At 42.9% G+C, this 20,102-nt stretch overlaps 3 protein-coding genes across 4 annotated transcripts; all 3 read left to right on the forward strand.

Annotated features, from left to right (window-relative positions):
• The first annotated feature begins 689 nt into the window (after positions 1–689).
• On the forward strand, positions 690–7,463 carry LOC111239439 (protocadherin-10-like). Of its 2 annotated transcripts, none has more exons than XM_022769321.1 (4): positions 690–3,408; positions 5,962–6,020; positions 6,220–6,347; positions 6,638–7,463. In XM_022769321.1, the coding sequence occupies exons 1-4, from the start codon at positions 886–888 to the stop codon at positions 6,946–6,948; spliced, it is 3,021 nt and encodes a 1,006-aa protein (XP_022625042.1). In that variant the 5' UTR covers positions 690–885; the 3' UTR covers positions 6,949–7,463. The 2 variants fall into 2 exon arrangements, with proteins under 2 accessions (XP_022625042.1, XP_022625043.1); XM_022769322.1 differs by having other exon boundaries at positions 6,220–6,338.
• Positions 7,464–12,683: 5,220 nt separating this feature from the next.
• LOC111239437 (protocadherin alpha-C2-like) lies at positions 12,684–15,624 on the forward strand. Its single transcript, XM_022769320.1, has 2 exons — positions 12,684–15,185; positions 15,613–15,624. The coding sequence occupies exons 1-2, from the start codon at positions 12,762–12,764 to the stop codon at positions 15,622–15,624; spliced, it is 2,436 nt and encodes an 811-aa protein (XP_022625041.1). The 5' UTR covers positions 12,684–12,761.
• On the forward strand, positions 15,514–18,094 carry LOC111239440 (protocadherin alpha-C2-like; the record flags this gene model as incomplete). Its single annotated transcript, XM_022769323.1, has 1 exon — positions 15,514–18,094. A coding segment is annotated over exon 1 (2,406 nt), but the record flags the coding sequence as incomplete, so codon positions are not given.
• Between the last annotated feature and the right edge of the window lie 2,008 nt (positions 18,095–20,102).

The following is a 20,102-nucleotide window of genomic DNA, read 5'->3' on the forward strand; positions in this document are numbered from 1 at the left end:
CATCTTCAAAGGGCTCTCATTAAAAGCATTATGGAATCCCAGGAGCCAGTGGCCACCGGCCCATTTGAGGCAAAGCGAAAGAGTGCTTAGGCCTGTGTGTTTTTGTTTTCTGCACTGTAACGTGTAATGGTAGAGCTAGGGAAGGATAGTTTATTCTTTTACTCTAAAGCTATAACGTGAGGTAAAATAAATGAAAGTAAAATCATCATTATATGTCATCCTGGGCCTGTAGGGTACTGTGGTCACCAAGACAAATCCTTGTCCATCCTCATCTCTTTAATGCAGCCTAGAAAACGACACTCACAACACACTTTATCTCCTAATCCAAATCTGGCTCTGACGTCTGGTGTCAAACTTACGCCTTTTCGTCTCTTTAATGGGTCAGAGGAACAGACACGAGGATGTGAAAGGGTTAAACGTCTACAGTAATTAGAGTCGCACTTCTCGTCGGCGTCCTCCAATACGGAGCTGAGAGAGGCTACGTCCACCCCCTCTGTCCTCCACCCCTCCACCCCTCTCTCTCTTTCTCTCTCTCTCTGTTTCACACACACACACGCCTCCCCACCAGCTTCTCCGAGCGTCTAATACACTGGAAAATCAAAGCGCGAGCCTCCCCCGTTCACACACCACCGGTGTTGCGCTTGGAGCACAACAGAAAGAGAGAGAGAGAGGGAGAGAGAAGTGTTTCACTCTCCTATCCCGTCCCCTCAGCTTAACTATCCAGTAAAGTTATCCATAAACATAGATGTTACAAACTTGTGTCTGAAGATTTTTTTTTAAACTCGGGACTGGCTCTGCCTCTGTGTTTACTTTTCAGCGGTTCAGCTGAATGGCTTCATGAGGAGAAAGATGTCTGGGTGAGGTGAATTTACGCACGCCGCTGAAATGGATCACAGACTCTCCAGGGGCAGTTGGGTACCGGTGACTGGGATGGTTATATGCCTGCTTCTGTGTGCGTGTGTAGTGGACCTGGTTCTTGCGCAAATTCGGTACTCCATTCCCGAAGAGCTGGAGCATGGAGCTTTTGTGGGCAACATCGCCGAAGACCTGGGCTTGGATGTAGCCAAGCTGTCAGCTCGTCGGTTTCGTATAGTCTCCGGCGCAAATAAGCAGTATTTAGAAGTGAACTTGGAGAATGGCATTCTTTTCGTCAATGAAAAGATAGACAGAGAGGAGCTGTGTGAACGAAGCCCGAGCTGTTTTTTACACTTACAAGTGGTTATTGAAAACCCATTAGAACTGTACAGAGTGGAAGTGGAGATTTTAGATGTGAATGACAATTCTCCCAGTTTCCCGTGGAGCGAATTTAATCTCGACATCACAGAGTCGGCTGCGCCCGGGTCCTGTTTCCCGTTAGAGAGCGCACAGGACCAGGACGTGGGCACCAACTCTTTGCGCTCCTACCAGCTAAGCGCGAATGAGCACTTCGTACTGAATATCCAGACGCGCAATGACGGAAGCAAGTTTGCTGAGCTTGTGCTGGACACACCACTGGACCGGGAACAGCAGAAAAAACATGAAATGGTTCTGACTGCCTTTGACGGGGGGTCACCGGAACGTTCTGGGACAGCACTGATAACTATTACAGTGTTAGACGCAAACGATAACGTGCCCGTGTTTGACCGCTCTGTTTACCGGGCGAGCCTGGTGGAGAACGCACCGAGGGGGACGCTGGTGCTGAAGCTAAACGCCACAGACCTGGATGAGGGCTCTAATGGGGAGGTGACCTACGCGTTTAGCGGGCACGCACCACTCAAGGTGCGCGAACTGTTCAGCGTGGATCCTTACACGGGTGAAATCCGAGTGAAGGGCATTGTGGACTACGAGAAGGCCAGTGTGTATGAGTTGTATGTGCAGGCGAAAGACAGGGGACCCTCGGCTGTGGCAGTGCACAGTAAAGTACTGGTAGACATCCTGGATGTCAATGACAACGCGCCCGAAGTCATCCTCACATCAGTTTCCACTCCTGTCCAGGAAGACGCGCCACCGGGCACGGTGATAGCTGTTATTAGTGTCATGGACCGGGACTCGGGAGAGAACGGGAACGTTGATTGCCAAATTCCGAGTAACGTTCCGTTTCAGCTCCATTCATCATTTAAAAACTACTATACTCTGGTGACAAGCGAGTTTCTGGACAGGGAAGCGGTGTCAGAGTACAACATTACGCTCACAGCGCGCGACCTGGGCTCTCCTTCGCTCTCCACCAGGAAAACCATCCTCGTTCAAGTGTCTGACATTAACGACAACCCCCCGCGGTTCTCTCAACCTTCATACACAGTGTATGTGACCGAGAATAACGCCCCGGGCGCTTCCATTTGCTCAGTAACTGCATTCGACCCCGATTCTAACCAGAACGCCTATCTGTCTTATTCTATTCTGGAGGGTCAGATTCAGGGCATGCCCGTGTCCACTTATGTCTCCATCAATTCCGACAACGGCAATATCTACGCACTGCGCTCTTTTGATTATGAGCAACTTAGAAACTTTCAGATTCTGGTCCAGGCGCAGGACGCTGGTTTCCCTCCTCTCGCCAGCAATGTCACAGTCAACGTCTTTGTCTTGGACCAGAACGACAATGCACCTGTTATTGTATCCCCGCTGCCTAAAAACGGCACCGTGGCCACAGAGGTGGTTCCACGGGCAGTAGACGCTGGGTATCTGGTTACGAAAATAACAGCCTTAGACGCGGACGCAGGGCAAAACTCCCGGCTGTCTTATCAGGTAGTGCAGGCTACAGACCCGGGACTGTTCAGTGTGGCTTTGTACACCGGCGAAATCAGGACTATTCGCCGGCTAGTGGAAAAAGACGCAACAAGACAAAGACTGGTAATATTAGTCAAGGACAACGGGCAGCCGCCGCTCTCCGCCACCGTTTCCATTGTCCTCACAGTGGTAGACAGCGTGCCTGAGTCACTGTCAGATTTCGGAGACCTCACACTCAGCCCACAGCCCCCCTCAAACCTCGCTCTCTACTTGATCGTGTCACTGAGCACAATATCCTTAATATTCCTGGTGGCTATTATCGTGCTGGCCGCGGTGAAGTGCTACAAGGACAGGGAGACCCTCAGCGGGTACAACCTGCCACCGTTCGCCTGCTGCTGCTGCGGGGGGTTTCAGCCTGAGCCGCCCCCAGAGGTGTTCAAAAAATCCAACCTCAACCTGCAGATTTCATCCGCGGCTAAAGTGCCCACAAACTGTATGGAGGTGAATGGAAACAGCAGTCTCTCTCAGTCATATTGTTATAAAGTGTGCCTGACCCCCGAATCTGCCAAAAGTGACTTTATGTTTCTGAAGCCGTGCAGCCCCGGCAGCACACCGAGGAACAACGAGGCGAAGAGCGCAGAAAACTCGTGGAACGCGCAAAGCCGGAGCGCATCTGTGAACAACGGAGCAACTACTCCCAATGAGGTATAGTGAAATCAGAGTCTAAGACTCGAGAGCGTATGTTGTTCATTTAAATCCGTCCGCTTCTCTCACTGCCACAGCAAAATCCATCTCAGATTTCTATCTGATAAGAATCTGGGCTGTGACATTCTCCCATCAAGGTCAAATCACGCATGCCAGACACATCTGAACTCAACCTGAGCAAAAACTGAGCAAAGCCACTCTTTCCTTCTCTCCGCTCTCTCATTAATAAGTGTGTTATACAGTATGTTGTCTCCACTGTTTTTATAATGATGGCAATAATTTCTCCTAATTGTGCTGTCTATGGTGATGTTATGCACCCAGGAGATTAAATGAGACGACGTGAGATTACATTTTAATTGACATGTTAATGAAAGTGTAAAGCTCTGTCTTGCGAGGAGCATATGCTGTGCACATACCGTGTCTCATCATCTGTGTAGAATGAAGTGAGATATCAATTACTGTGTGAGAGGAAGAGGAGATGTAGTTCAAGCAGACCCCTCTGTTCAGTTCATTTCCAGGTATCTTCACGACACGTTTTTGATTTACACGTGGAAAAAGCCTTTCAATATAAATCCATGAACTTCATTACAGTTGCTTGTGATTAATGTCTTCATCATCCAGTGTCATTGCACCATACTTTCCATGCCATGAGAGGACACACACCTGCTTCCAGCACATCTACCTGAGTTTGAACAGAAAGTCAAGGTTATATAAGTGACGGACAAGGTGAATGGCAGTTGTTTGAATTCATCTGCCTTGGGTTCAGACAAATCTTGTTCGATCAGTCGGGTGTGCGACACGCCTTCTTGTTCTCAAACTAACAATACAGGACAGATAACCTCACTAACTATGCCTCAAGGGCACAAGCACGGCCGAACCATTATACTACACACAATGTGGCGTATTCGCAAGGGGGGGGGGGGGGGGGGGGGGGGGGGGGGGAGCTGTCCATTATTGATGAAAAATGGCAAATGGCTGGTTTTGGGGAGACAGGGGAGGACATCGAGAGGGGAGGGGGCAAGGAGAAGGAGGGGGTGCAAGGACACGGCTGGACTGAGACGTGGGACGCCTGTAGATCGGCCCCGGCGTTGTCCTCTGTATGCGAGGAGAGAGAGAGGGAGAGAGATGTGGCTTCATATTTGTCGAGCAAGGACAGGGGAAAGGAGGGGTGAAATAGAAGGAGGGGGGAGGAAGGAGACGAGGAGAGTGGGAATTTACGGAGGCAGGATGTCTACATCAGTGTTTTCTAATTCTAATGGACGGGGCAGCAGACCGTAAATGTGTGCGTATTGCTCATTGTCCTCTGCCTGTTTTCATCAAAAGGCAGAGGGACAAAGACTCAGAGCCCTGATACCAGACTCCACCAGGCAGACTGAGAAATGTCAATTCGGTCACTGGCACACACACCTCTGGCCACAAGAGGGATTTCGAGGTCACGGTGATTGTTCTGCCCGCAGCCATGCTCCTTCAGGAGAAAGTGTCCTTCCTGTCGTTAATTGGTTCCCCTAATTCACCCGGTGGTGTCCCCCGGCGTACCCACACGAGTCGAAGCGAGGTCGTCAGTGACACATTAAATCTCAAAGACAAATCACAATGAAACTATCTGAGCATTTCACAAAGTAAGTGCGGAGGGCTGCTTAAGTTGATGAATTGAAGGTGAAAAGAGAGATTAAACACACATTCAAGCGTGTAAAACACCCAGGACAGGTGCGTGCACGTGTATAAGTGCCACGGTGTACAGGCCTATGCGCGTTGAGCTGTCTTGGGTTGTGCGTATACAGCTGCAAGGACCGCAAACTTTTCAAGGCTCTATGTGAGACTTTTAATTAAAAACCTTGCTCGAGGAGCATCAGGCAAATATTAATGTAAAATGATGCATAAAATCCACAAAACAATGACGTGTGTAATTTTCTTAATTTCCTCCCTGGCACGGTTTCCTTTGAAGATTAAAATCATGTTTCGTTTCATCCCGGTGGGGTTCTAATTGGTTTTGTGCGTAGTTGGCGAGGAGTGTATTTTGAATACCGATTCTAATAATACGCTTACGTCGCATTCTCCTTGTTAACAACTTTAAGTGAATTAATAGAGCGTGGAATCCATACTATGAGGCTCAGACCCGGAATAAATATCACTCGGGTGCTCTCCTTCACCCCCTCCCGCTGCGCCACAGAGGATAAAAGCAGGACTAAGAGACAGGCGAGTCGTAGCTGAAGGCAACAGCACCTCTGCTCTCTCAAAAAAATTCTGTTCTGCCAAACCTCCACAGGGCGGCAGCCACGGTCCATCTGAAAACAAGTCATGTCTCCATTTCAGGACAAACAAAATGATAGACCGCTACTCATGTCAATTATCACTGACCTCTGCTGATTCAAGAGGGCAGAATCAACACACGTCGTTTTCTATCTCAGCCGGTTTGACTGAAACTTATTTTGAAGACAGAAATCTCTCGCAATAGATCTGAGCAGTGACATTGCGGCATCGTGCGCGTTTACACGATGATTTTGTAAATTTGATCAAGTAGACATTAAATTATCTCACGTTCTCTCTCTGCAGCTGAAGCAGCCAAACACAGACTGGACTCTCACAAAAAACCAGAACTCCTCCATTAAAAGGTACCATTTTGACCTCTGCATGTTGTCAACCTAGTGTAAAGCGACCTTACATTTATCTCAACGTTACACTGTTTCAGCATGACACCTCACATCAAGAGCTAAAGTAGATCACCTGGATAAAAATCCCTTTAATCATGTTAAATTGGATGATAAATGAAGTAAAGAATATTGTAATCACGGCCTGGTGACTTGTTTCTAGTTACAACTCCATCAACATGGATGGTACCCTCATGCGTAAAGCCATGCACGCAGACCCAGAAAACTATGTCACCTCCATGGCACCTGGACAGTACTGGACCTGGGGTACTCACATGAGAGGCGTCAAAGGTAAGAGAGGCCAAACACATGTTGACCACCAACAGCTTTCATCAAGACTACACACATTTAGGGTTGTATAGGTATTTACAGTATGTTGTGTATACCTCCATGCTTTAATGACATTTTAAACAAGGTTATATCTCAATCTTTCCTTGTATGTCAATGTATTGACCTGACTGCAAGGCACTAAAGTAAAAAAATGCTCTGAAAATGAAAACAGCACTACAGCAGTAAGTCAGTATTGTATAATTAAGTAGTGGCTTCTCCTCTCCCTTGTTTTTACCTGTGTCATACTACAGAATATAAGATGTCTCCTTCAACCAGTGGGGTCCCCTCTCGCCCTTGGACTCCTCGGTGCACACCTCCTCCCCAGCAGCAGCAGCCATCCATCCCCTCCCACCCCCACCCTCACCCCCACCCGCCGCCTGACTACCACCACAATGTCTACATCCCCGGGACACCGTCTGGCTTTTGCACCCTAAGGCCCACTGCACAGCGAAGTGAGCTGGACGTCCACAATTCCTTCTCCACCTTTGGCAAGAAGCGACGTCTTCAGATGTCCCCCCAGGGAGAGGCAGCGATTATAAATAATGACCTGTACAACGACTGACTTTTAAATGACTCTCTGAATGGATGATGAAAATGATGGACAACCTCACATGAATACAGAGGAGGAGACCATTAACTACATAAATTAATGAACATATATATGACTTACAGGTGGTGTGAAAGATACAGATGATGAGCAATTCACTGAGTAAGAGGAAATAATGAATGAACAATCCATTTTGCCTAAAAGGCTGAAGGGTGGTGACTATTTATGTGACAAGCCACTGAACATGGTCATTGTAAGTGTCTGCCTATTACCATCATCATTATTATTATTATTATTTAGACAATCAAACTGGCGCAGCAGTTACATCCAAAATGTTTTGAAAAGCATTAGTGGACAATAATTTTGCACATCCTTATGAATTTATATTTTTAGGTTTTATTAAAGAAAAATTCTTTTTTTTTCTTTTTGTATGTTTGTTTGCTAACAGAGCTTGCGTGAATATGACAAACAGTATGATAATGTATATGCAAGCTGCAACATGACGCAGACAACTGTAAAGACGGGGGATTTCCCCCACACATGTACTGTATACATTTATGAAAATAAAGTATTTTTTTCACATGGTCTTTCTTATGTCTCTAACATATGCATATGCAGTCTGCTGTAATTCATAAAACTCAAGGTCTATCCCTGCTCATGCACTCAGACACAGACACTGTCCATCTACATGCACAAAGCATTTAGATGTAAGTTTCCGAAATCTATGTTTAATTAGCTGGAGTCAATTATTTTGGGGTGAAAAAGTTCCACAGCCACTCTTATAAGGGTGGAAAGCTTTTCGCCTTCGTAAGCTGTTTTCCACAGTGAGGAATAAACATAGTAAAATGCTAACATATGCTAATTGGAGTGCTTGCATTTCCATTTGCCCGCAGAGAATAGTGGGGTTCATTAACTGAACAAACAGGACCTCCTTTCTCGAAATATCACTTTAATTAAGACCACCAACACGAATACAAACGTCAAGGGGAAGGGGGGCTCAGCTCCAAATGACACACCTGGATGTGAGCTTGGAGGCCTGTGGCTTTTCTCTCTGTGCCCTTTTACAGCTTACTTCGCAGGGAATTAGCTCCTACCATCAACAGATGAGAGCTGGCCACTGGCCAGAAATGAACAGGGTAATTAGGTCGTTCCATGGTTCAGATTTAAAATAATTCGGTTAATAAGGAAATGGGTGTCCACAGAGAGCATGGAGGGGAACAGGCTAACCTTCTCTGCGGTGAGGTGATCCATAGGGACGGCTAAAGGGGCAGCCATATTTAGGTCAGCTTGGCGTACTTTCAGATGAGTGAGGGATGGCGCTCTATACCTAAAACAGAGGTGTGATATTTTTCCTCGAACTCTGACAGAAGAAACACTTTACAGAAAAATAAATCACTATATTCACAAAACCTATTCAGGAACATCAAATGCATGTATACGTCTACAGCTGGAGACCAAACCAAATGGCCTCATACAAATTTTTTATTTTCTTTTAAACATAGCAGTTGGTTAAACAGGAGTGGAATTATGATGCTGTGATTGGCAAAATTATGAAGTCTAAAATATCACAGTCTCTTCAATTTCAGGAGCATGACACTCATCACAGAGGAAGTTGTGTCACTTCACGTCCTTTAACTATGTTGGTCACTCGTACTGGGAGCTGTCCATCGCCATGGTGCTGAAATTTGTTTGACCAGAGGTTCTTTCCTAGCCAGCAGTAATTTCGTCAGCTGTCCACCAGAGGGCACACATTTGACACTTCATAATGAACAGTGGTGATGCTGGGTTTTATGCTTTGGAGGCATAATGTTAATATAAAAAACAAATAAACCAATGACAACAACAAATAAACCAACAACAACGCTGTTGGTTGGATTACTGATGCATTGATGTTCAAGAAACAATTGAATGGTGGTTCTTATTTGGCTTCTTTGGCTTCTCTATAAAATGTATCACATTTTAGAAACTGGTGTTTTTTATGTATCATCTTGAGCTGCAAATTAAGTATCCTAAATATGGCTGTCAAATAATCTTAGTGAAGTAAAATGTACTGTATTTCACCTTGAAATGTAATGTACTGGATTAGAAGAATAGCGTGGTGTTAAATGGAAATACTTACAGCAACAACAGTACTATACAACAATTTGAGTAAATATACTTAGTTACATTCCACTACAGCTTGGTGCTCATCACTCCTGACATGTGGAATCCCACAAGCAACATACTTGTGACACATTTACATGCCAGCATGAGAAACTGTAGATAAATATGGTCAAAGATATTTACCACCTTCAAATACTGGATACTGGAACTGTGTTCACTGATTCATCTACCCAGACAACAAAAGTACCCATGATGAGCATTTGCACCATCTTTTAACACTGATGTTTCTCCAGCAGAGGGCAGCATTGAGTAAGAATCATTCCACAGCAAACAAAGAGGGTTACAAGAGGAGATTCATTTTATATAGTAAAATCAGGGAGTGTGGGGCTGGGAGAATAAAATGGTGTAAATGAAAACTGTGTCAGACAAAAAAGGGAGATTGGCTGAATGCATTTGTAGAAAGAAAAAGGAAAACAACTGAGAGGGGAGGCAGGAGGAGCAGAGGAACTAATTTATTTCTCTTCTCTCTTTTCTTTTTTGAGACAGATACACAAAGACTACAACAACAGAAAATAGCATATCATTAGTAAGATTGGCTATTAATAATCAAATGAAGGCTGTTTCTGATCCCACTTTTCTATACGAAAAAAGAACGGACACATCTAGAAATATTTAGACAAATTTACTGTATATTGTGCACATGCATATCAAGATATGGTGTGCAAATACAGACTAGATACACTGTTTTATTCTTGATATGGGTGTGCTTGTGTGTTTAAATGTGAGTAGGGGTGGGGTATTAGTCGTTTAAATGCATTTTTTTCCTCTTTATGCCTGACATACTGTACTGTATCTTAGCAAGCTATATGTGTTACCCTAAATGTTTGTGTTCAAGATGAACACGAGTATTTGGATCACAAAGATAACACAGCTGTTTGTAAAGAGAATGTTTAATTGGCTCTGAAAACATTAGAACCAGACTCCCAGATGCTGTTAGCTAACAGTGTTAAACAGTGTAACTGATTATTTTAGCTGGGCCACTATTGCAAAACCTGGTACTTTGTTGCCACCACGTGACATTTGAAGGTAATTACAACCCTGGATGTAGTTGAAGAGTTTTTTTTATTGGTGATAAAGTAGAATTTGGTGCTCTTAACCGATAATACTGTCCCTTGGAAGTTTCCTGAAATATTGTTGGAACATTAAAAACTACAAAGTTGTGCTTTGTTTGTATTAAACTTAGTGTATTATCCCAAATGTGTCCTGGCTCACAGTGTAATGAACAACAACTTTCACGTGTCACTTGTTGCAGTAAATTAACCAGGAGTCTGATTGCATGAGACCTTCAGTATGGAGACCAAAACTGCAAACATGACTGTGACTAGTAATATAGTTACCCCTTGGCAAAAACAAGAAACAAAAGCTAATATGAAAGATAACAAGCAGGAGCGGAACTGTCTTAAACCTGGCTATGTCAAGATGAGACAACTTGCAATGCTGTAACTGAAACTAAAAGCATGCAGGGTATAGCAAAACCTCCAGGCCATAATCACAAACATATGTAAGTGGAGTGTTGCTATTACCCTCATCTCTCATCAGTGGTAATGTTTGTGAATGATAAAGTGATCTGTGGATCCCTGGGATGAATCATATGAACACAGCATGGTTAAAATCAGAACCATACAGCAACCCTGCATGGCTGGCTCATGGGGGATTTTAAAACATAGACATACAGCCACTGATGGTAAGCAACTAAGTGTAGGCCTATTTTAAAGTACTACAGTTAAGCACAAGTCTGATAATTTTGGTGGTTTTATAGTACTTTACACATACTCCACTACATTTCAGACAATCCCCTGTAGCAGAGGGGATTTAATCTAACAGATGCATTCTGTACACAACCCTTTTCACCCTGAATCTAGAGTGTATATGCTGGTCTGCATTTGAAAGCTAAGATTACTGACTTTTGACTTCTTCACTTGGAAGGCCACAGTAGGGTGTAAACGTTGATGTGTACGCAAAAGTAATCTGAAAATGAATCAATAGAAAAATGACTTATATGGTTATTTTTAGAAATACATTTTCCTATTTGTGTCACAATCTAGGTTTTGATCTTTAATGCTTTATTTCAATTCCATTATCCATTTTGTAACTTAACAACATGTTCTTTTTTTTCTCCTAGCTTCTGTTGACTCCAGGTGGAATAAAAGCAGCAACCGGCCAGAAGCCATTAGCCAACTTTTAATTTCCTTTGGCTCCTCTGTTTCACACAAAAGTGCATACTCAGCAGCAGAGAAAATCCCAAATGAGAAGAATGCAATGAAACAGTGAAAAGTAGTGACTTAAAATGCAATAGATTTCCTTCCCCCAAAACAACATCAAGCAAGAGATTCAGGTAAATGCAAGTACAAAAAGCTTGTATGAAAAGTCTCCACAAGCAGGATTAGTATTTTTTCCATTACTATTATTGTTCAACATTTAAATGAAAATGTTGATTATTTCTACTCATTTCTGATTAGACAGGGGTATCCAGCTTGTTTGAAAAAGCAATCACTATGTAAGGCACTTGTGCTTGGTTCAAGTTAGAGAAGGATTGTGGTTTCTCTGTGAAGCTGTTTGAGAGTGTGTCGAACAGGTGTTGATTAAGTTCAGCAGTGGTGTTTGATACTGTAGATTGTGTGTTATTAGACTGTAATATATTATAGATGTTCCTTTTAGTTTTGCCACTGCAAAGTGTTGACTAGATCATCACCTCACACATTACAGAGAGAAATGTGTGAGGGGCCCTGTTGCTGAAATAGGTGGTGAGAGGATTGTTTGTTTGAGGGAAAACAAACCCTATGAATATGCTCTTTTTTCTAGTAACAAGCCACTGAATTAAAAGATCTGAAAGACAAGTTAAATGGTAGCACACTGTAGCTGAAAATGAGATGAGCAGGAGGTGAGTTTCACAAACTGAAGCCCTTCCTAAAACTATTTTCCTTTGTATCTCCATTACTTGTGACTACAACTGTGACACCGGAAGCATTTTGTAAGATGCAAGCAGTTTGCCAGTTCAGAAGAGGTAGTAGCCTGCTGACCTTGAAGCACCAGCTGGCACATGTAAAAATACATGGAGCAAGGAAAATGGAAGCTCAGTAGATCATCTAAAATTATGTCAAAGAGAGGAGCTGTAACGTAATGACAGACACACATGATGTTTCACAGAAATGTATGTCTTTCAAGTTCCTAACATTTTAACCATTTGGATACTTTGGAATGGTGGAGTTTTTGTGACACTAATCTAATTACAATTCACTAAGATGCAAGACAGTGTAGTGAGCTTATGAAAAATGCATTGTGATCAGGAAACACAGGGTCTTTTAATGACAAGGATCAGTTTAACCATGCATCTCAGACGAACCTGTTAATGAGAGAACACTGAAAAAGTTTCCCTCAAGCAGAAAATTCAAAAGTACTCAGGTGAATCCTGTTATATATTACTGTGCTGTGAAACCATATTATAGCCAGCTCATTGCCAACAGTTCCTGCTCTATGTGCAGTTTGTCACATGGTGTCACTGTTGACCACTAAAGCATAATGCATCTCTCTCATTGAAGTCATGACACACCCATTTGTAAAGGGTGTAGGAACAGCTTTCTGGAAGATATGCGATGTATTTTTAAATTGACAACAGGACCCTTTAAACATTTTGCAAGATCTTTAAAATAAAGAAAAATAGAAAAATGTTTTTAGAATCTGGATTATTTTTTCCTGCAGATAAAAGAATGGATTTTTGGACCACTGTCTTTGTCTTGTGTGCAGTATGGCCCAGTGCTTTGTCTGTGACACGGTACTCCATAGCCGAGGAGATGGAAAGGGGCTCTGTTGTCGCTAATCTTGCTGCGGATTTGGGACTTGAGCCTGCAGGTTTGGCGCAACGAGAGGTAAAACTTGATATTTTCACTAACAAAAAATATCTAGATTTTAACAAAAAGACAGGGGAGCTCTATATTGTGGAAAAGGTGGACAGGGAATATCTTTGTCCGGCGAAACCTACATCCTGTTTTCTAAAGCTTGATGTTATCATAGAGAGCCCCTTACGTATCTTCAACATTGAGCTTGGAATAACGGACATAAATGATAACGCTCCACACTTTCGACGAGACAGAGTAGAGCTGGACGTTTCAGAGTCGGCAACACCGGGAGAGAGATTCTCCCTGCCTAATGCTGTGGATCCAGACGTTGGCATAAATACAATAAAAACATACAAACTCAGTGTCAGTGAACATTTCACCATCGAAATTCAGACGGGCAGTGATGGAACTCAATATGTGGATTTGGTGCTCACCAAGTCTTTAGACAGAGAGGAGAATGCCGTTCATAATTTAATACTGACTGCTGTGGACGGCGGTGTCCCTGTGCGCTCTGGCACTGCCAATATTATTGTCCGGGTACAGGATACAAACGACAATCCCCCTCGGTTTGACAAGCAGAATTACACAATTAACATGACAGAAAATTCCCCCACCGGAACCTTAGTAATGAAGCTTAATGCTACAGATCCTGACGAGGGTGTGAATTCAGAGATTGTGTATTCGTTCACACTTTACACGTCTGAAAAAACACAAGATGTCTTTGCATTGAATCCTAACACAGGAGAGATAACTGTGAAGGGTACTATTGACTATGAAGATATGAAATTTTATGAGATGCACATTGAGGCAAGAGACAAAGGGAAGCAACCCTTACTGGGACAGTGTAAAGTAGTCGTCCACGTGACTGATATGAATGACAATTATCCAGATATCATCATACAGTCTGTTAAAAGCACAGTGGATGAGAACATCCCAGTAGGGAGTGTCATTGCTCTGGTAGGAGTAAGTGACAGAGACACTGGCGACAATGGTAAAGTGAGCTTATCTATACATCAGCCCATGCCCTTTATTCTTAACAAGTCATCCGAAAGACCCATGCATTATAAACTCATAGTGTCTGAGCCTTTGGATCGTGAAAAAGTACCTGAATATGACATCATATTAATAGTGACAGATGCTGGAACTCCACCTTTATCTGATAATGAAACAATAACCGTGCATCTGATGGATGTCAATGACAACGCACCACAGTTCCCTCAGTCATTTTCTACTATACGTGTAATGGAGAATAACGCACCTGGGGCCTTGCTCAGTTCACTCACTGCCTTTGACCCTGACCTCCATGAAAACCAGTATCTAGTTTATTTCATCCTAGAGAAGGAGATAGCCAACACCTCCATGTCCATGCTGTTCTCCATCAATCCAGAGAACGGTAATCTTTACGCACTAAAAACATTTGACTATGAGATCGAGAAGGAGTTTCTTTTCCACATTGAGGCCAGAGACTCTGGCTCTCCTCCACTCAGCAGTAACATGACCGTTCACATCATTATTGTGGACCAGAATGACAATGCTCCAGTTATTGTCTCTCCGTGGCGTGCGCACGGCTCAGTGGTGGAGGAAAAGATCCCCAGATCCACCGATAAAGGCTCTCTGGTTGCCAAGGTGATAGCCTTAGACACTGACTCGGTGCACAACTCTCGGATTACCTACCAGTTTCTACAAGTGACTGACGCCACCTTGTTCAGTCTGGACCAATACAACGGAGAGATCCGGACTATGAGGATGTTCAGTTACAGAGATCCACGCCACCAGAGACTGGTTGTTGTTGCCAAGGACAATGGAGAGCCTGCTCTCTCTGCTACAGTCACCATCAAGCTGTCTACAGTGGAGACTGCTGTTAAGGCCTACTCTGACATGACTGAGGTGCCTCTAGAGTATGACATCTTCTCAGACCTCAACCTGTACTTGGTGATCGGTCTGGGCTCAGTGTCATTTCTCCTGCTCATCACCATATTGGTCACCATCGTGCTCAAGTGCCAGAAACCCAAACCCAGCAAAGCAGCTCCTCCCTGCAGGAACAGTGTGATCAGTGAGAGGAACTCCACCATCGCAGATTCCACTCTGGTCTCCAACGATGCCTACTGGTACAGTCTGTTTCTAGCAGAGACCAGGAAAGGAAAGCTGGTGGTCAGACAGCCTGTGCCAAAGGGCTCCAGATACATCGTGTCCAGTATACCAAGAGGCACAGGAGTGACAGACACTAGTGACTCAGCAGCTTCCACTCTGCAGGTAGGAATCAAATTAACACGTGTTTTGATAATTAAAATGTATTGATATTAAGTTATAATTTGTTTTGGATTGTAGGAATTTTGTAGTAATTAATCTTCGTTAGTTAAGCTCACAGGAGGTGTCAATGAATCAGATTTTTCTCGTTTGCAAAATTCAGTTTCAACTACCATTCATAGTAATACACTACATTTTAAGGTCATTGTGATAAATCTAGTTGAAGAGTTCTTGAAAAACCTAATGGGTGGCGCTGTTTGTTAGTAAAATACCAGCCCATGAACGCCATGAGGGAACGTCGTTGACATTACGTCAGATTGTGAATCAAACGGACAGCTCCACGGTGCTGAAAACCCGCTCTGAAAATGCGTGGGCCCGTTTGAAGGCCGATATATCCTCGGAATTAAAATTGTGTGAATATGTTTGGGATCAGGACAATTACTGAAAAAGTCAATATTACTGGAAATCTACATTATAAATGGTGAAATGCAGTGAGCTCATGCACAACAATGCCGTCTTTTGTAACAATGGAGTCTCGCAAAAGGTACGTAACGGTCGTCGTTGTTCTTTTTTATTTCGTTCGTAACATATCGAGCTCAGTGACTCATTATTCAATACCCGAGGAAATGAAAGAAGGATCCGTTGTAGCAAATCTCGCCACTGATCTCAGCCTGGATCTTAAAACACTGAACCAGAGGAAGATGCGTCTTGATATCATTGCAAATAAGAAATATCTGGACGTGAACAAAGAGACTGGTGAACTGTACATTGTTGAGAAGATTGACAGGGAATATATTTGTCCCGCAAAGTCGTCTTGTTATCTTAGACTGGAGGTCATACTAGAAAATCCACTACGAATTTTTAATATTGAACTCGAAATTCTCGATATGAACGACAACGCCCCACAGTTTCGTAGAGACGCCATACACTTGGACATATCTGAAGCGACGCCAAAAGGAGAGAGATTCTCTCTGAGTAATGCAGTTGATCCTGATGTTGGAACCAATTCAGTTAAAACGTACCATCTGAGTGAAAGTGAATATTTTAATATTGAAATACAGACAGGAAGGGAAGGGTCGAAGTTTGCTGATTTGATCTTAACAAAGACTTTAGACCGCGAGCAGCAGGCTGTTCATAATTTAATACTCACAGCTGTAGATGGAGGCACACTTTCTCGTTCTGGTACTGCCAGTGTTATTGTTCATGTTCTGGACACAAATGACAATGCTCCTGTATTTAACAAAACAAACTATACTGTTAAAATAATGGAAAATTCTCCCATTGGAAGTCTTGTTATTCATCTCAATGCAACTGACTTAGATGAGGGGTCAAATTCTGATATAAAATACTCATACAGTTTATATACGTCAGAGAAAACACAAGATACATTTAATCTGAATCCTTCCACTGGTGAAATTACTGTCAAGGGAATGTTAAACTATGAGGATTTCAGGATTTATGATATGGAAGTTATAGCCACTGACCATGGAGCCAATAGTTTATCAGGACAATGTACCATAAAGATTCTGGTTGAAGACATGAACGACAACCACCCAGAAATATCTATTAAATCGTTTCAGAGTCCAGTCAATGAAAACATAGAATTAGACACAGTGATAGCTGTAGTTAGTGTAAGTGATAAAGACTCAGGTGACAATGGAGTGGTTGATCTTCATATTCCAGATAATATGCCTTTCAAACTGAGAGAATCCTCTGATAACTATTATGAATTAGTGGTGTCAGAGCTGTTAGACCGTGAGAAGGTTCCAGAATATGACATCACTTTCACTGTTACAGACAGAGGTTCTCCTCCTTTATCTGACAATGAAACTATGACTTTAGAGCTGCTGGATGTTAATGACAATGTTCCACAGTTCCCTCAGTCATTTTCTACTATACGTGTAATGGAGAATAACGCACCTGGGGCCTTGCTCAGTTCACTCACTGCCTTTGACCCTGACCTCCATGAAAACCAGTATCTAGTTTATTTCATCCTAGAGAAGGAGATAGCCAACACCTCCATGTCCATGCTGTTCTCCATCAATCCAGAGAACGGTAATCTTTACGCACTAAAAACTTTTGACTATGAGATCGAGAAGGAGTTTCTTTTCCACATTGAGGCCAGAGACTCTGGCTCTCCTCCACTCAGCAGTAACGTGACCGTTCACATCATTATTGTGGACCAGAATGACAACGCTCCGGTTATTGTCTCTCCGTGGCGCGCACACGGCTCAGTGGTGGAGGAAAAGATCCCCAGATCCACAGATAAAGGCTCTCTGGTTGCCAAGGTGATAGCCTTAGACACAGACTCGGTGCACAACTCTCGGATTACCTACCAGTTTCTACAAGTGACTGACGCCACCTTGTTCAGTCTGGACCAATACAACGGAGAGATCCGGACTATGAGGATGTACAGTTACAGAGATCCACGCCACCAGAGACTGGTTGTTGTTGCCAAAGACAACGGGGAGCCTGCTCTCTCTGCTACAGTCACCATCAAGCTGTCCACAGTGGAGACTGCTGTTAAGGCCTACTCTGACATGACTGAGGTGCCTCTAGAGTATGACATCTTCTCAGACCTCAACCTGTACTTGGTGATCGGTCTGGGCTCAGTGTCATTTCTCCTGCTCATCACCATATTGGTCACCATCGTGCTCAAGTGCCAGAAACCCAAACCCAGCAAAGCAGCTCCTCCCTGCAGGAACAGTGTGATCAGTGAGAGGAACTCCACCATCGCAGATTCCACTCTGGTCTCCAACGATGCCTACTGGTACAGTCTGTTTCTAGCAGAGACCAGGAAAGGAAAGCTGGTGGTCAGACAGCCTGTGCCAAAGGGCTCCAGATACATCGTGTCCAGTATACCAAGAGGCACAGGAGTGACAGACACTAGTGACTCAGCAGCTTCCACTTTGCAGGTGAGACTGATTTCTTGATCCAGCACTTTCACCAGCTACAATACCTTTGAAACGATTTTTCTTTTATTGTCGGACATGATTTGAATCTTAATACTGTATATGATTATGTAATGTGTAAACTTTCTCTGAAAGTTTTCGCTTATTAGTATTGTAACTTTGAACATATAAATACACATTCAAGACGCCCCTATGCTTATTTCTTCTCTTTCATGCAACAGAGATCGATGTTTAACTTTTACCAGTAAAATCTGTGTCCTTACATTTAATTCCCAATAGTACTGGAAACTATTGCATTAATACATTTTTTAGTGATAAACTCCCAATGAACTAGAATTTGCAATTTTCTTCCTTTACAATTCAGTACTCTGTGTTTTTTTCCCATTCTGTACTATAGTATTAAAGAAGACACGGAATCCAACTCCAGAAACAAACAAAAATCAAACAAACAAATAAAAAAAACAACATCATACCGAAGACCAAAATTTGATTAGAATCGCGTTAAAAAATAAAACAACCCACATAAAAGAGAACAAAATAGTTGAATAGAAATACTAAAACTTTCCAACCTGCAAACTGACCAAGATGACTAAGACGAATTTAAAGCATATATCATGACAGAGGCTGATTTCTGGCACAAAACAGTAATTTAAATTTGCATGTATCAGCGTTGCTGACAGGGTCTGATTCTTTCACCCGGCGTCGCTGTTCCCCAACCACGTATAGTCTTCTTTTGTGACATGTTCGCCATGACAGTCATCCATTAAATGAAACGGAGAAGGCACAAATGAACAGCTCCTGGTACTGAATCAATTTGGATTTTAAGGATTTTTCAGTGTCTGTACACACATTTCTTTTGGGAATTTGACTGGAGTTTCTTAGCGTTCTTAAATCATGCGCGGAAGGGTTTAAACTACAGTGAATAAAACAAAGATCCAAGATGACAATGGAAGGTTTTATCTGTTCTCAACATTGGAAAAGGTACGTGCCGGCAGTTCTTCTTTTTCTAGCCACCTTAAATTCCACTTCAGCCGTAACACACTATTCTGTCCCCGAGGAACTCGAAGAAGGCTCTGTCGTTGCAAATTTAGTTGGAGATTTGGGACTAGATGTGAAGACGTTAGTCGAACGGAAAATGCGCATTGAGATAATTGCCAATAGGAAATATCTGGACGTGAACAAAGAAACGGGAGAGCTGTACATTGTTGAACGAATTGACAGAGAATCTCTCTGTCCCGCAAAGACATCCTGTTATCTGAAAATGGAAGCAATAATTGAAAACCCCAAACGAATATTTTACATCGAATTAGAGGTACTGGACATAAACGACAACGCACCTCACTTTAGAAGAGACACCATAGATTTAGATATTTCAGAAGCTACACAACCTGGTGAGCGTTTTTCTGTAAGCAATGCAGTTGACCCAGACGTTGGTTCAAACTCTGTAAAAACATATCGCTTGAGTGAAAGTGATTATTTCACAACCGAGATTCAAACGGGAAGAGATGGATCTAAATTTGCTGACTTGATCCTGAAAAAAAAATTAGACAGAGAGCAGCAGGCTGTTCATTATTTAATACTTACAGCAGTAGATGGCGGTATGCCATCTCGTTCTGGTACTGCCAGCATTATAGTTCATGTTTTGGACACAAATGACAACGCCCCTACATTTGATGAAGACAGCCACCACATCACTATAATGGAAAATTCTCCCACTGGAAGTCTTGTTATTCACCTCAATGCAACTGATATGGATGAAGGGTCAAATTCCGATTTAATATACTCATATAGTTTGTATACGTCGGAGAAAACCCAAGAGACGTTTAATTTAAACCCAAGTACAGGTGAGATTACTGTAAAAGGAGTGTTAAATTATGAAGATGTCAGGATTTATGATATGGAAGTTATTGCAACTGATAAAGGAGCCAATGCTTTGTCAGGACAATGTAAACTGAAAATTCTTGTGGAGGACATGAATGACAATCACCCAGAAATATCTATTAAATCATTT

Source organism: Seriola dumerili, unplaced genomic scaffold (assembly GCF_002260705.1).
Source record: "Seriola dumerili isolate Sdu_G_001 unplaced genomic scaffold, Sdu_1.0 BDQW01002698.1, whole genome shotgun sequence".
Classification (NCBI taxonomy): Eukaryota; Metazoa; Chordata; class Actinopteri; order Carangiformes; family Carangidae; genus Seriola; species Seriola dumerili.

Excerpts from the sequence above, each read along its gene's own strand:
- LOC111239439 (XM_022769321.1), top strand. The coding sequence starts at position 886 with ATGGATCACAGACTCTCCAGGGGCAGTTGGGTACCGGTGACTGGGATG. Across the intron at positions 6,021-6,219 it reads CAGAACTCCTCCATTAAAAG|TTACAACTCCATCAACATGG; the intron begins GTACCATTTTGA and ends ACTTGTTTCTAG. Across the intron at positions 6,348-6,637 it reads TCACATGAGAGGCGTCAAAG|AATATAAGATGTCTCCTTCA; the intron begins GTAAGAGAGGCC and ends GTCATACTACAG.
- LOC111239437 (XM_022769320.1), top strand. The coding sequence starts at position 12,762 with ATGTTTTTAGAATCTGGATTATTTTTTCCTGCAGATAAAAGAATGGAT.